Below are 17,488 nucleotides of genomic sequence, written 5' to 3' on the forward strand. Positions count from 1 at the left end.
CTTAAGATGCACACAGTATTGTTTTTGTAAGATTTGAAGTCCTTAGAGGTCCTAATACAACAAAGGTCTAGCTAATCTAAACCCTGTTCGGGAAACTGCCCCCTAATCTTATCTCATGGGGTTAATCTCTTAGATTAAGCCAGGACTAATCTAAATAACTATGGGGAGAAGTCCTACCAAGCATTTCACTAGTCGTACTGTGTATAGTTGTGTATGTGGCCAATAAAACTTATCTTGCATTCTCTTCAATCATAAATTGGGAGCAAGTGCCACCACGTGGTCATCAAATGAACTACAGAATCACCTTGAATGCATTCTAATCTTAAAATAATAGCCGTACATAAAGCGCGTTTTTCCTTTAACGTCTTTGAATAACTTAAAGTCGCAATGAAAGTAAAATAAAAAACTGTAATTTGTTTTGTAATATTGTGGTATTTTTTACAAATGATTTATCTGTGAGCTTCATTAATTTAAAAAAATTCATGTGCCCTCATAATCTTTAATCAAAAATGCAAATCAATTAGCAACACGACCCAACTTCAAATGATCCAATGAGATCTCGATGGACAAATTCAAATCCAGCCCTGCCTTATTTCATTTCAGAGGCCGGTTTTACTTGGATACACGTCACCACGGGGATAATTAGGCAATTGATACTTCCGTTTCATGGCGACTTTCATCTATTCATAACAGGCAGATTTTTAGACCCCTATGTTATCTGTAAGTTGTTTTCTTATTATAAATATTTGTGTCTATGGCAGTCCATAGCCATACGTAGGAAAGTTATGAAATTTGGCACACTGATAGTTCACTCCAAATAGTTTCCAATTACCACAGCAAATTTGAGGTCTCTATCAAATCCGCTAGCGCCACCAACAGTACAAAGTTTCACTGGCGTTTGGCGTCGGAAGCACAAAAATGTGGGTGGGTCCAAAGCATTTACTTGAGTAGATTTTCTTGTATTCCGGTGCCTTTAAGTTAAACATTTGCTTTAATAGCCTAAAAGCCGTGCTTACCTTGTTGCGTCGCAGGAGTACAGTTGGCGAAAGTAGTAAAAACACGAAATGGAGTTTAAATTTTTTGGACTCTAAATGAGTCAAGTGGAATGGATTTGTGGAAGCAGCAGCGGGGAAGTCAGAGGTGTAGCTAAAATGCGGAACGGAGTTTAATTTATTAGGGCATTGCCTCGTGGAATGGATTTGACTGGCGGCGCTCTGACAAGTGAACAGGCATGCGCTAAATTAGAGAAAATTGAGGGAGTCCAATATCGTTGGTCTTAAAAAGTAGTTGGTCTTGTCCCATCCACATGTAATGGTTCCGACGCTCATGGTTATAACTTCTGATATTCATAGAAACGAATTTCTTTGGCTCGTGCCGATTCGATTGTAGCCTTTGACGTCAGTTACGGTCATATATATATTTGGTTTTATAGTTTTACCTCATGGAAAGTTAAACTTGCATGTTGCTTGGTATTATGAGTCAATTGTCTTTAAGCACAACTCCTCTAAAAGTGTATTTTCTGTTGAAAATATTCCATCATTATTGAACAAGTTTCATTTCATTTTTTATTATGACAAATGTACAAGATCGTAAATTATATGAAAGAAATTACAATACAGTTAACAAAAACATCCAAACGGGGAACAGACAAACACAAAAGACATTTCTAGAAGCTAAAACCAGATGGCATCTGTCCATTTGCTGTCAATCTACATCAGCCAAATATCTTAAAACACTGGGGCTGGAATCCTTTATTGAATGTCATCAGATTGTTAAATACAAATATATAGTATATGATGATAAAGGCTGGGCCACAGCTTCAAATCAATCTCTGTACCTTTGTTTTTATCACAAGCATTGTTCAACACTGATGTTCAAAAACATATCAACACACTTTGGCTAAGTACTGTACCTAATGGTGCTCTTGAGCTTTAAAGTCAGACTAAATTTCTGATAGTGGCACTAAATTTGTTAGAAATTTGTGACTTTGTATTCTCTAACCTTGATTCCCCCAAAACTAGAACGTAATGTGCATGCCAAGAATAAACATTATTTTACAAGACATTTGTACATAGCTTTTGCCGACCACAGACATCCAAACAGTTACAATTCCTTGGGGTTTGTATCAGATGTTGTTATCCTCTGAAAACGGCTCGTTCTTGGAAACGTTTTAGCAATTGGTGAAAAATGCGACGGTAAGACAAAAAACTTTTAAAGGAAGAAAAAGACAACCAAATGTATCAATGAAAACAGTCAGACATGCCCCAACTCACTTTGAACTGGTACAAACGTACCTACAAAAACAAATTATAAACAGCTGCAATCATAAAGGACTGCTATGTATAGTTTAAATGATTTAAAAATGCTTCTAATATGTTACAGCAGAAAACTACAGATATACACACAAGGATAATGCAAGATTATACCAAGTTTCTCGGATGTCGCAGCAGAGGGGCTGAAAACCTCCTGAAAGGGTCAGAAATCATTTTGTCACCAACAATAAACCTGTCATTAAAAATACACGATTCAGTAATGTGAATCAGATGACCATGAATCTCTTTCTGCGTATCTTGTACGAAAAATGTATTGCTTTATAAGTGATGGAAAGAAACACAATCAGTAAGTAAAAAACAAAGATTTCAATGGTTATATTTATATATTTATACAAAGAAAATGGTTTAATATAGTGCATTAAACAGACACAAAAAGGACTGGTGGAAAAAAAGACAAATCGCTCTGAAGAAATATCTGCATAAGATGAACTTCACTAAACTTTGTAATGTGAGGAATCGCTCATTGAAATAAATATAGCACATCAGAGTGGTGAAAGTGGAAGTTTTGGCATTTAATGCGTTAACAAGCTGCCAGATTGAATAGTGTTTGAATCAAAATGAATCAAAATAACAAATCATCTAGGTGAAAGAACTGAATTTAATGGGTTTTAGTTTGTCGCCATTAGAAAATAAGCAATGCACAAGAAGCAATCCAATGTTTTTGCTCTAACGCTGGAAGCAGCCGTCTGACCAAGCAATAACTTTAGTTACAAATTACAACTTTAGTAATAATAAATAGTATAACAAAACAAAGCTTATAATGACATCACTTAATAAAAATCTTTTTTCACCAAATGACACTACAAAATCGGTAGAAATTTGACATCCACTCCAATTAGATTATAAAGGATGAACGTTTTAAAACGGCCTCAGTGGGGAACAAAACGCTGAATGTATTTGCATCTTCATGGAAATATCTAGCAAACTTCACTAAAATGCAGCTCATTTTGCCTCGTGGCCCCTAAACCCTGCCCACTTTCTGCTTCCAGCATACTAATCCCGCCTACTTCAGGCCCTGACTCCACCCACTTTCTATTCGCTCTAAAATGTGCAACTGACAGCAGTGGAATAAATCAAAACTCACATCGACTCCAAAAATAAAGTCTACGTCAGACATCTGATTTATTAATGAGCGTGGCTATGTGATTAGTGTAAAAAGAGGTTTTAGAGGTTGTTTCCAGAGAGAGTTTTGTCTGAGATGCATCCCGAAGATATCTCAGGGAAGTCTCTCAAAAGGAATTTCTCCTTTCTGCGATTTTTTGATCAATTAAATATGTACAGCTTTTAATAATGTGCCTCTGCCGTATTCTGTCCTGCTGGCACATTTAACAAGGACTGGTGACGGGATCCAAGAGGAAGTCAAGATCATACAATATGGATGATGCTGACCGTGGACAGCGTAAGATGAAAAAGAGAAAAATAAGATTTCGATGTTGAAATACGAAATGATTCACGGCCTTACAATTGTTCACTGTTGCAAACATAGTCTACGAGGTCTGTAACGCCCAAGAGGTCGTCTTCATCTTCATCTGGCTGAGCCAGCTCCAGGCCGTTTGCTGCCATGGATACTGCCGATGGAGCATTGCTGTTTTTAGGCGGCACCACTACCCCGGGTCGGGATATGAGACCCTCCAAACTCTTCATTGGGCTCTGTCCATTCGTGGAAGGAAGCTCCACCAAGTTGTAGTCCAGTGGACTGGGCCCTTTGGCCACCGTCTCCTCCGTGTCCTTCTCCGGCAGGGTCTTCTTCACCTCCTCCACCTCACCCTCGCTGTCACTGTCGTCTGAATCGATTCGGTTCACGCGCTTCCGCACAGGCCGCTCCTCTTCATCCGATTCGTCGGAATCGTCATCATCGTCGTCATCTTCCGACTCCCTCCGCCGTTTAAGAGACAGACGTCTGCGTTGTTTTCTGGATTCTTCCTCGGATGAGTCTCCTCTTTTCTTCTTGGGCTTCCTCTCTTCTTCATCAGAGTCCCCGGACTTGAAACTAGCTGCAGGAACCAAATGAAAAAGTGAAAGGTGCATTAAATCAGAATCTGTTTTTTGGGTTGCTAATGTGTTCATAGTGTTTTGAGTGCAATGGCATGCGGTTGTGATATGGTGGTATTTAAAAATGGCTCAGGTCCCTCATTGAGTCAGTGACAATATATTGTTTTTTAATTTAGGCTATTTACAAATGTAAATGAAGGTGAACAGCACTTACATTACCATCACATAATGAGATTTACATTTAGGCATTAAGCAGACGCTTTTATTCAAAGGAAAACCACAGATATTCAGCTTACCTTCGCTGTCAGAGCTGGAAAGGCGTCTTCGCTTCTTTTTGTCTTTGTTGGTGCTGGCCTGTGAGCCATCCGAATCGGAAGTTTCACAGTAATTCACCTGCTGCTTACGGCTCCTGTGGGATCGGCGACAGCGGACGTCCAGATCACTGTCACTAAATTCACTAGAGCCTTCTGTCGCTGCGGGAAAACAAACACCATCAAGATACACAAAATAACACAAGAACAATTAGTAGAGACATTAAACCACCAAGGGATACTCCAGCCAAATATCAAAATTACCCCATTATTTTAGTAAATGTCCTTACTCTTCCAAGCTTTATAAAGATGGAGAACCAGGATAAGGGAACAAACTTCTGATTTTGAAGCCCCAAAAAGTGCATCCATCCATCACAGAAATAATCCACACGGCTCCAATGGGTCAATAAAGGTCAATAATCAACTTTTTTTTAAAGAAAAATATCCATATTTCAAACTTTATAATAGCTAGCTTCCGGTAACGGCGCAATCTTGGACTCAAAAGTGTTTTAGTTTTAGTGTACTGAGCGTTATTTGCCATGAATTTGTTGCACAGTGATTCTCGTGAATCGTGCAAGTCCTAGATCAGTGGTTACCAACCTTTTTAGCCCTAAGTACCCCCACAGCCCTATCAGTAAGGCACAAGTACCCCTTCATCGAAATTAAACCAAAGTTGTGTTTAAACGTAAAAAAATTTGTAATATTAATGAATTATTATTTTTAAACATTAAAGTAAAAAGCATTGACTGATGAAGCATGTTTATTTCAACAAACCACTTCCATTGCGATCAGTGTTTGCATTTTATCAGCTCATTTGCATTTTAAAAGACACACCCAAAATGGAAAATTTTGCTCAGGCCTACAAAATGGCAATTCTGACATGCTATAATTAATTACTTGTGGGGTGTTTTGAGATAAAACTTCACATATGGACTCTGGGAACGCCAAATACTTATTTTACAAATTAAAAAAATCCATCATATGACACCTTTAAGGGCCAGATTTACTAACAGCTTGCGCAAACCATCATTTTGGCGTTAAATAACGACTGAACTTACTAAAGACACGCAATAGATATTTAGCTCTGAAAAGGTGTTATTTTTGCGACCTTATTGCATATGCATTTGTGGAAGTTTTCCAACAATAACATTAATGCGAGGAGAGTATTACATTTTGCCAGAGGAACATACTTTAAAATAAAAATATAGTTTGCCAAGCCATGCTATGTTTAATTTGCTGGAGAATAGAGGAGAAGTCACGAGGAGAAGTAAAATCAGGTATTTCAAAACTTATTTTACCCTTCGTCTTTCGTCCTCCGGTTCATAGTGTACTTTTACTTAGCTGGAATTTCACATTTTTATTGCGATGTCCTGCCGAGGTCTCTTATTTGCGACCCTGTACTAATTTGCGCTGATCTTAGTAGATTGCAGTGGTCATTAGAGAAATGTGCTTATGTCATTATTGTGCCTGTGTATTTTATTTGCGCCTTTGTAGTAAATCACACGCAAATTTTCAACTCCGGCGCTTATTTGGAATTGAGCTCTCACGTCCTTTTTAGTAAATGCCCTAAATTTACTAAAATCTCAATTTAAGTTACTGATAATTAAAGTTTGCAAATAAGTTAAATTATTCTGTTCAAATATAAAGAGAACCAATATGTGTTTATTTATTCTCTATAAATACAAAAGACATCATACGGGACAAAATATTTTAGCCAAAAACAATGCAGAATTTTTCTTTGATTAATTTGAAATTGCAACGGCAGCGGGAATGAATATTATAACATTATTTAAACATTAATTATAGTTAATTAACTTTGCGTCTTTAGAAACTATTCAGGTTCATTAAAAATAGTCAGATCGTTCTTGAGTTGGACACCGCTATTGCGTTTTGGATCATGCAGCGCATTTACTCTTGATGGCTAATTATATTAATGATAATATTAAAATTACAAAGTTGTCCTTTTTTCAATGCTTTCCTCACAAAAATCAATCGTAGGTCAATGACTGGACAAACGAAAGACATTTTTATTAAAAGTAAATGAGATCAAAGCAAAATGTAAATCTTTTCGCATACCCCCTGGAAACTCTTTACGTACCCCCTGGGGTACGCGTACCCCCGGTTGGGAATCACTGTCCTAGATGGCGCTGTTACCGGAAGCTAGTTATTATAGTATATAACATTTAAAATATGGATGTTTTTCTTACAATATTGCATCAATTACCCGCAAAAGACCTTTATTAACCCCTTGGAGCTGTGTGGATTACTTCTGTGAAGGATGGATGCACTTTTTTGGGCCTTAAAAAGTCAGAAGTTGTTCCCACCCTGTCTTCTCCAATCACAGGGTTTCCCACAGCACTTTCTGTTCAGGCGGCCCGCCTAAGCTGGGAAACCCTACACCCTTAACTAGGTCGTTCAAAAAAAATAACAATATTGCTGCAAAAAAGGCCGTCAAGTACATCTCGGAGAATAGCACGGACGCTCTTCAAACCGCGAGCGGGCACGCGCGCCACACGGCCGAAATGAGATAAAGACGTGGTCCGTCATGTCTGAAGGATATCCAGTTGATAAAACATGTGTCCGTGAGAACTGTAAGTGGACTTATGTTTCGGGTTTATTTAAGCCTGTTATTATATTAGTTCTTGCAAATTTAAAGTAAGTTAGCTGGTGATTTTTGTTGTTTGAGCAACCTGCTAGCTAGGTTTCATGTGCCTGTTGACTAGATATAATTGTTGAGCGCTTTGCTCACTTTATTTACGTGCAATATTTACATGCTACAGTAGTTACACTCCTTTAAGATAATGTAATTAATAGTGGGAAATAATCAGTTTTTAAAATTTATCATCTATCATCGTTCGCCAGATGTTCTACAACATCTGCTTCAGTTTGTGTTTATTAACCCTTTAGTTTCACTTCATCACGCAGCTATTCCCGTTAGAGGTAAAAACATATAATTCGCTAATAATAATCTGTTCTTTTTCTGTCATAGTTTCTTCAAATTAAGTTTTATTTGAGTGTTTAAAAATATCATAACGCGTACGCTGCGCCCCTTTGATTAACACCCCACCACCACCACATTAACTAACAAATTTTCTGCGGGAAACCCTGCATCATAATCTTGGAAAAGCAAAGACCTTTACTAAAATAACTCCATATGTGCTCGTCTGAAAGATGATGGACATGTGTATCTCGTTTTGCTTGAGGGAGAGTACATCATGGGTTAATTTTGATATTTGGCTGAAGTATCGATTTAATTCTCATCAAATAATTAAATACATACCGAGTTTGATTGCTATTCTTGCAAAATGCCATGAGGTAAATGAGCGTGAAAATCTCACCCATCTCATCTTCTTCCTCCTCTTCATCAGTTTCCAGCTCCTCATCATCAGAGTATCCTTTTGGTCTGCGTCTATTGCGCTGGGGTCTCGTTTTTCGACTCCGAATTGGCGACTGTCTGCTTGAGGGTTTTATTCGCGGACTGCCGCAATCGCTCGCAAACTTGCTGTCTTCTGAAGATGGAGCATCGGCTTCGCTCTCCGCCTCATTATCGGTCACCGCAAACTCCTCCTCTTCAGAACTGCAGACCAATCAGAGAAGAACACGTGTCACATGCAGCCATCAATGTTTCTAACTGTGACTTTCACGACAAATATAATGTATAAACCTTGGTTATTGTATTAATTTAACGTCACCTGTCACTGAGACGGAACTCGTCCTCGCTCTCCTCCTCATCCACCGTGGTGTCGCTGTCCAGATCGTTGAGACGTCGTCGTTTCTTCCGCTTTTGGTTTGTGGGTGGTCGCCGTGGCCGTCCGTTCTCCTTCCCGTCCTCCTGCAGGATGGTGGACATGTCCTTCCCTCTGTGGCCAGTGATGTTTGCCATGTCCTTTCCCCGGCCGGTTCCTGTTTAAAAACATCCGGTTGAAGTGCACGTGTTTGAATGCATGAGGTGGGGACATCAGACCACAAGAGCTTAAAGGAAATGTTCTTCTACCTCCTCCCTCTGCCTCTTTGATGTCTTCCTCAATCGCCTCTTCGATTGCTTCATCAAATTCATCAAACCTGATCATAATATCAGCATGATAAACAGGCTATATAATATATATACGTATATGTGTATATACAAAAATAATATATTATCTGGACTGTTATGTTATGTTATAAAATTATGAATCAATAGCAGAAGGGATCAGGATTGTGTAAACATTGACAGCAAATGACTTGTACCTGTAGCTTATGTATTTTTTGGCCCTGGTTGACCGTCGTCCCCAACTTTTGCTCTTCTTCACCTCGTTTTTCTCCTCTTTCAAAGGCTCCACCTCTTTTTCTTCCTCTGCTTCCACCTTCAATGAAGCATTTAAACAATGTAATTATAGGTGTCGATTCCTTACAACAAAAAGCTGAAATTAGGGCAGCAAAACGATTAATCGTGACTAATTGTTTACAGAATAAAAGTTTTCGTTTACATCTTATGTGTGTGTACTGTGCATAATAATTATGTACATATAAATACACACACATGCATGTATAATTAAATTTTTTAAATCTATTTATATATTAAGTATTTGTAATTATAAATAAATAAATAAAACAATGTTTTAGGGCTGCAAAACGATTAATCGTGACTAATCGTTTGCAGAATAAAAGTTCAATTTACATTGTGTGTGTGTAATTTCAATATATATATATAAAAAAAAATTTTATATATATATATATATATATATATATATATATATATATATATATATATATATATATATATATATATATATATATATATATATATATATATATATATATATATATATATATATATATATATATATATATATTTATTTATTTATTTATTTATTTATTTATTTATATTAAAATCACACACACACACACATTAATTAAACTTTTATTCCGCAAACGATTAATCGCAATTAAACGTTTTGCAGCCCTAAAGCTATGGATGCACCGATACCGATACTGGTATCCGCCTCGATACCACATTTTCTAAAGTACTTGTTAAAAGTCCCCCGATACCGGGAATCAATACCACGGTCTGAGAAATGTCTTTGTTTGAGCGGCGTGTAAGGGGTTAATGCCTCTTGTTGTCCAAAAAGGCAGAGTTTACAACAAACTGGAAAACTAGTCCCTTGATTTTTTGTTAAATTATATGACTAAAGCTGTTACCTGTAAATTTAAATCATGTTTTTTTTTTATTAAGTACTCGGTATCGGCAAGTACTGAAATGCAAGTACTCGTACTCGTATTCCAAAAAGGTGGTATCGGTGCATCCCTACCTAAAGCATTGTAATTTATCAAAATATACAAGTAATACAAGCATTGTAAGCACTTACGGTGGGTGTTATGATGTTCTCCAAGCTGATGCCAACGTACACCAGCCGCTCTTTCCTGTAAATAAAAATTTAAATCATTGCATTTCGTTCACTCTTGAAATCCGAACACATTTTGTTCTGTGACCATTTGGCCTTAACAACTTATTTCTCATCTACTAATGTGCATTTTCTTCAGACTGAACAGCTGAATTGTGGATAAATATGTAATGTTTTTCTGACACCGTCTGATCTTTATTCACCTTCGTTCTGCACGTTCTTTCTTTTTCAATGCGGCGTCTAGGTTCTGCAACTGTTCTTCAAGCCTGTCGCAAAGCTGCTTCTGCAAGACAAATAAACATCACCCGATTAACCATGTTTTTGTGCGTTTCTGCTGACCAACTGCGAATGCATTTACTCACATGCTGGCATGGGGGGCAGAACCATTCCCCATCTGGAATGATCATGAGCGGCGGTCGCAGACAGGCAGTATGATAGCCGCTGTCACAGGAATCACACAGGAGTATCTAAAGAAACACAAACTGAAGATCAGATGCACTGCCAACTCGGAAACTAAGTCAAAGCAGTTTTTGGAAGGTAGACGTATCAGTTCGGGTTGATTGGGAAGGCCACAGTGTTTGCAGGGGTCATCGTTGGGTTCACCATCTTCTGATGAAGAGGTAGATGAGTCAGAGCTGCGACGCTCTCTGTGTCGGTTCCTCCTCTTTCTGGTCTTCTCCACCTTGAAATCTTCATCGCTGTCATCATCCTCCTCCTCCGTCTCCTCATCGCTTTCACTCTCCTCATCGGTGTAATCGTCGTCCGAACCTTTCTTTTTGCGTCTCGTGCGAGACCATCGTGTCCGCTTTCGGCGCCTCCCGCCCTGATGGGATACATACAATTTGGTTTACATACAACTACAAATCACAAACCTAAAAACTATTGTTTGAAAAATTTTAGTGGCTAGTGCCATAAGACAAACCACCTAAATAAGCCACAAACACAATGTACTTTAGGTTTTGTTTGGCCATCCGGTTCAGTCTTCCTGGGTTTCTTCTGTACAGGCTCTTCTTCCTCCCTTTCCTCGTTTTCATCCTTATCCTTTTCTGACGGCGAAGTCGCCTGCTTCCGCTCCGCCCTCCTCTCCTGGATCTCCACTTGCTTAGCGGTGGGTCTGCAGATTCTTGGAGACCTTCTCAAGCATCTACCGTCGGTCGTCTCCGACTCCGAATCCCCCCTCGCCTCCTCTCTCTGGAGTTCAGCTTTCCGTCTGTGAGCTGCGACCTTGATCTTTGCACGTTTTCCGTCCCGTGGCGCTTTTGAAGACACGCTGCAATTTTCTTCTTTTTCCTCTCCCGGTTTAACCTCATCCTGACCCTCCTGAGATTTGTTCGAAAGCCCCTCTGGACTTTTGTGGCTGGTCTCTGACTGAGCATCGCTTGTTTTCGATTCTTCTGTGGAAACTTTGGTTTTGTCCTGCTCGCGTTGTTTGTTTGGAACAGTTTTGTGATCTGAAGCAACATCAGATTCCTTTTTCTCCTTTGTTCTGGTCTCATCAGATTGAACCTCTTCAGCTTTAGTGGTCTCCGAATTGACATCCATTTGGTTATCCATGCTCTTTTCTTTTGAATCTGCTTGTTTTTCATGTTCTCCATCTGAGGAAGGTTTGGATTCACTTTGTTTTTCATCTGTGCTTTTCAGATTTTCAACTTGAGATTTTTCAGAGCTATTCGCATCTTTACCGGTAAGATCTTCTTCACCCTTGTCTTTCTTATTTGTTGCAGCTGTATCACATTTTTTCTTAGAAGGCACGGTCTCCGTGGTTTGTAGGGTGGCCGGCTTACTGGTTGAATCACAAACAGATGAATTTTCAAGCTCTCCAGATGCTGACTTTGGGGAGGGAGACTGCTCACATGCTTTGTCTTGAGGGTCATTCGTGTTTTCAGAAGGTTTGGAGGAAGCGGACACAATTTCTGCAATGGTTGAGAGCTTGTTTTCTTCAGAAACATGCTGTATTTCAGAGTTTGAGACAACTGCGGCTGTTTCGGATTTGGTGCATAAAGACTTTTTTTCTGTGGTGCTGTGCTGAGGTTTAGTTTCTTCTGTTCTGCAGCTCGTATGACTCTCTTTTGTTTCATGGGAAGAGGATTCATCTGTTTTACAGGGCTGGGTCTCTTCTGTCTCCATTGCAGCAGTCTCTTTGGACACAGTTGTTGTCTGTTGTAACTGATCTTGTTTCTCATGGTCTGTATTGGAGTCATCTGTGTCTTTGGATGGTTTTTGACCTTCTTGTATTTCTTTCTTGGTCTCTTCTCGAAGGAGATCCTTCTTGGGCTCTTCTTGAAGGAGATCTTTCTTTACCATTTCTTCTGGTAGGTCTTTATTTGACACTTCGTTTTGTGGATGCTTTTTTGCTGCTTCTTCTTCTTGTAAATCTTTCTGTGACTCCTCTTTCGGGAGATCTTTCTTTTGCTGGTCCTTTGCAGCATCCATATCAACCACACTTTCACTCTTGGGATGGTTTTTATTTTCAGTTATGACTTTAACACCATGTGTCTTTTCTGACTGCTCACTGACTGCTGGTGACTTCTTTTCAACAGGGACCTTTTCAGGTGGTTGACAAGTTTCGGATTTTTCCTTGTTCCCCTCTATGACACTAGCACAGGATTCCTTAGGTTTATCCACTTCCATCTGTTCTTCAGCACACGATCTGGTTTCACTGGTGTCCATCTTTTCCTCTGTCAGATCTTTCTTATTCTCCTTTTTGGATTCATCAGACACACGAGGTACATTTTCTGATTCCTTCTCCATTGAGTCTTTTTGAAGACTTTTGGACTCTTTTTGCGCTTCACTCTCTTTTTGTTCAGGATGGGGAGCATGGCCGTTAATCTTATCACCACTTGATCTGTTTTCATCATAAGACTTCTGCGATTCTTTTGCAGGAGCGACAGGTGCTTTTTTCATAGAAGTGGCACCACCCACACTGCTATAGTCAAAGTTTTCACTCAGTTTCATCTCTCGCTTTTTCAAGGGTATTTTCGCTTGATGGTCATTTTTTAGGGCTCTCTGAGTGTCTTCTGCAGCCTTTCTCTTCATCTCCTCCATCTGTTCTGCATTCTGCGTAGGTGTTGATGAGTCTTTGACTTTTGTCTCTTCATCCTGTGGCTCTTCTTTGATTGGTCCAGCAATGACGGCAGTGCCGTTTGGCGTCTCTGAAGGTTTCTGCAGCTCTTCCTTCGCATTTTCTGACAACGCTTCAACGACTTCATTGACCTCTTCCTTTACATGTTCTTTCTCCAAGATGTTTTCCTTATTTTCAGATGGATCAGGACATGCTGTGTCTTTTGACTTTTCATCTTTGATCTCCGCTAGAAACAAAAAACACACTTGAATCGTAAAGCGAAGTGGTCCAGATTAAGGTTCCAGTTTATTTCAAATTTTGGCTAATACAAACATATTTGCCCATTACACAAAATCATACAAATTTATTTTATTTTACGTTTAAGTAGAACTAACATAATGGAAATAAAACGAAATTAAACGTAAATAAAAATTATGAAAAAGATCTGCTTTTAAAGTTAGGGATCAGGTGTAAATGCACAGAAAACAGGATGCTTCACTCCACTTAGGACATATGTTTAAGTTTGTTAGCTTAAATTTAATTTTTTGCAGATTTATCTGCCATACCTTCACATCCCTCCTTCTTCTTGTTCTCCACATCGTCTGGGCTCGGACTGTTTTTGGATGACCCTTCCTCCTGATCCTTCTTTACCAAAAGCGCTGGATCAATATGAGTCTTCAGCAGCCCAACGATCTGAGCTAGGTCATCTCTATTTCTGCATTAGAAAAACAAAGATTTGTTGTCGTTTTAGAAAAACATTTGCCTGTATCTGTAATTGCTTCACTTGGCATCACCATTTTTTGGCAAATAAGGATAAAACTATGTACCATCGTTTCACTCCAAATAGATGAAGGAATCCTCACCTTACTATACACTTCCAGGAGGAACCATCCAGATCATCTTGTTCTTCCACATAGATCCTTACATTGTGGTCTTGGTCCAGTTGAAACCAGTACATGAGGCCGTCTTTGTCTTTGCCGATGGGCTGAAGACGCATTTTATCAGGGTCTTCTTCGTTGATGGCATTCTTAAACTTCACGTTGTCATCAAACTGACATTCACACAAGTACTGTTGAAAACAGGCATATTAATAAACATACATACAAAAACACTTTTCACCATGAACTTTACAAATGCATCAAATCAGCTTTGTGCAATTTAATTAAATTTTGACTTAAAGTTATGCTTGACATGCAATGCAATTTAGTGTTGTGAGTGACATCAACATATTTTAATATAGGCAAGTAAACTATGGTGCAATGCATTTCCACCCATCCTACCTTTAGTATGCCTGTCTTACATTCGACAGTCATTTCTCGATAACCTTTCTTTTCCAGCTCCCATGCCCATGTGGTGTTAAAATCCTGACAGACCTACAGCACAGAGCAAAGTCATCAAAACTTAAACAACTAACCTCGACACACGAGACCAATATTGACATTGGACTTCACATTGTTGATCCCTGAGCTCTTTTACATATTTATTCACATTCAAATAGCCAATAACTCATAGTTCAGTTTGAGTAATAAAAGTCATGTATATAACTCGTGTATATGTCTGAGGTTTGATGAAAGTTCGGTTCATATAACTGACTCACCTTAATGAGATACTTCTCCCATCTGTCTGCTGATACAGATTTGCCAATTTTCCTCAGCAACTTCACGTGAAGGTCCACAAGGAGCTTAGGGACTGTGAAAAATGTATTAGGAGTAAATTAAAGCACATATATTACATACAACATTTGATACAAGTTTGTATTCTTAGCATTCATGTTTTCAGGTGCACACATTAGGTTAAGTGCACCTGTAGCACAACTGGTAAAGCATTGGGTTAGCAGTGCAAAGGTCATGATGGATTTGAATCTGAGGGAAGACACATACTAATGAAACGTATAGCTTGAATGCACTGTAAGTCACTTTGAACATTATAGGTCACTATTACCGAACATTTAGGGTCAGTTTCCCTGACAGGTTTTAGATTAATCCACAAACAAACCTTACAAAAGGCACTGATATATGTTAATACATGTCAGTGCAAGTTGCTTTTAAATTGTGATTCATTTAAAATTAATCTAATTTACAATAAATACTACAGTATTTTTTCACATGGGAGTGACAGCGTCAGCCACTACAAACCTTTACAATGGTAGCTGTAGTTTTTTGCCAAAATACCACAACTTTACTACATTTACCACATTAAAACTGTAAGTAGCATAAAACATTTTTTTAAATAAAAATTTAAAAATAATAATAAGAAATTGTTTTCATTAATGTGATGCATATATTTATTGCTCAACGAATATGTGCATAAATGTGCTTTAATACAACAGTGTTTGTTTGTTTGTTTACTTTCACTAAAGTTTGACTATTGCATCTCATATTGTTATTTTTCCCTCCCAGCAGAGAGAGAGTAGGAAGTTTACACGTTCTGCGCATGCGCGTTGCCCACATCGCACCAATTCATGCCAAAAAAATTATTTACGTAAAATAAGCACTCATATTTATTTCCTCGCGTAACACGCGTCATTATACGCGAACACGTTTGATTTTTCCGCTGCAAAAGGTCACTTATAAGGCCAAACGAAGTACCAGCGTGTCTCTCTGCGATGTGATGTACACATAAAGCAGAATAAGACGCAAAACACCGAAATCACAGGCAGAAACGGTACGTTAAAGACACAAAGGGCGACAAAAACACCGACACTGGCCGCGGGAGCAGCAAGTGACCAGATAAAGCCGAGAGTAAATGCATCAAAAGCGGCTTGATAGCAACAATGGAGGAGCGGCTCACCCGTGCTGCTCTCCTGCAGACTGCGCTCGAGCGCCGGGAACGAAACCTCCGGTAAGTCCAGCAGAGGTCCATACCGCTCCAGAAACGAGCAGATCACGGCGAAGCTCGGGCACAAACCCGGGGGAGAACCGTCCGCTGCCTCCGAGGCAGACATTATTCCGAACCGAGCTGTTGGAGGACCACAACCTCCCCACAATGCACCGCGACTATGGCAGGCACATGGACCACAAACCCTTGCGGCAGAGACGGTAAACTGATGTAAACAAACTAGCAGTGCCCAAAGAAAGAAAGAAAGAAAGGACACAATATGCAATGTGTTAAACCGTCTCTTATATTAAATAAAGATGTGACTCTGTCATAGTAACGTTAACTTAGAAACCTGAACGCAGGTGACTCTTAACTGAAATAACTTTTAGTTATTCGCTTGTTTCTTTAAAATATTGTATTGAATAATAAATACGTTGTGTAAGTTAGCTCCTTAGCATTCTGAACTCACGTGCTTATGTGTTTGTGTCTATGTGTACATCATATGCAACATCGCGCCATGCGGGTTATTAAATCCATGTATTATAGGTTACCAGCAGAGGGCGATGGTCTCTCTCTCTCTCTCACACGCTAGAACGCACGCACGCACACCACAACTAACCATTACCTTAAATCTTTTTGATGCTAAACTTAAAGTCTTAGTACCACATTAATATTAATGACAATGTAGACATTTATATGTATTAATGTAGCAGACACTTTTATTGAAACATTCAATATTTTGCCCTTTAAAGAAATGGTGTTTTTTTTAAACAATTTGACCTCTTGTAAACCTTGGCATTAAAAATCATACTGTGAATAAACATATTTACACATGCCGCACATTTTTTTAAATGAGTGTAACATCATACTGTGCATTCATAAAGCCGATAAAGAGCTGGAGGTATTTAGTTAATTGTTAAAGGTCTATACAAGACCTCCAGCTGTTACAGTAAAGCTATTTAAGTGTTCTGCATGAGGTGGTCCTTTCCCCTTCAATGAGGTTTTAATGATAAGGAGGGGTGAGAGTTTTCAAAACATCTGATTGGCTAATGCTGAATTCATTTTCCAGGCATTGTCTGCTGTTTAGCACATGTTGCATAATACATAATTGAGCTTGTGGTATGTATGTCCTTTATGTAACTAAAGCAGATTTACCATCTTTATAACAAGACATAGTGCTCTGACAATAAGGCAGCTTTTTCATTTGTTGTAATCGCAAGGCAGAATCACATACTTTGCCTAGTCATGCTGGTAAATTTTAGGCTTCAGTAAGTTTCTTTTGAAGCACGATATCTGAAGTATGTCTTTAGTTTCTTTGTACACCATTTCTAAATAAGACCTTAAGACACCTTTAAATAAAACAATTAAATTTTTAATCTGTTTCAGCATGATTAAATGTGAAAACACTTATAGAGGATCTGCCACCCCTGACTCATATCTCAGTGTAAAGAAAGGCGGGCATAAATAGCAAAAGTGCCACTTCTGTTGGAAAATATTTGGGGGCAGGCAGTCGGACAGCTGACACAGCAATAGCAACCAGAATGATGTGGCATGATGGAACAGGCATATTAATTTGGAATGTGAAGGGCAGAT

The 17,488-nt window shown here is 38.8% G+C and overlaps 1 protein-coding gene across 1 annotated transcript; it reads right to left on the bottom strand.

The window, feature by feature from the left end:
• Positions 1–1,535: 1,535 nt before the first annotated feature.
• rsf1b.1 (remodeling and spacing factor 1b, tandem duplicate 1) lies at positions 1,536–16,149 on the bottom strand. Its single transcript, XM_073874444.1, has 16 exons — positions 15,869–16,149; positions 14,676–14,767; positions 14,359–14,451; positions 13,942–14,147; positions 13,645–13,793; positions 10,969–13,325; positions 10,561–10,840; positions 10,380–10,480; positions 10,221–10,300; positions 9,982–10,036; positions 8,864–8,979; positions 8,631–8,698; positions 8,329–8,539; positions 7,975–8,213; positions 4,622–4,798; positions 1,536–4,327 (listed from the first exon to the last, which is right to left on the bottom strand). Exons 1-16 carry the CDS (start codon positions 16,020–16,022, stop codon positions 3,792–3,794), a joined length of 4,914 nt encoding a protein of 1,637 aa, XP_073730545.1. The 5' UTR covers positions 16,023–16,149; the 3' UTR covers positions 1,536–3,791.
• Between the last annotated feature and the right edge of the window lie 1,339 nt (positions 16,150–17,488).

This window comes from Misgurnus anguillicaudatus, chromosome 12 (assembly GCF_027580225.2).
Source record: "Misgurnus anguillicaudatus chromosome 12, ASM2758022v2, whole genome shotgun sequence".
NCBI classification, from domain to species: Eukaryota; Metazoa; Chordata; class Actinopteri; order Cypriniformes; family Cobitidae; genus Misgurnus; species Misgurnus anguillicaudatus.

Bases quoted from the DNA above. Each gene is read 5' to 3' on its own strand.
- rsf1b.1 (XM_073874444.1), bottom strand. From the start codon at position 16,022: ATGTCTGCCTCGGAGGCAGCGGACGGTTCTCCCCCGGGTTTGTGCCCG. The intron at 10,301-10,379 runs GTGAGTAAATGC...TTTGTCTTGCAG, and splicing joins TCTGCCCCCCATGCCAGCAT to AAGCAGCTTTGCGACAGGCT. The intron at 8,980-9,981 runs GTAAGTGCTTAC...GCTTCATTGAAG, and splicing joins AGAACATCATAACACCCACC to GTGGAAGCAGAGGAAGAAAA.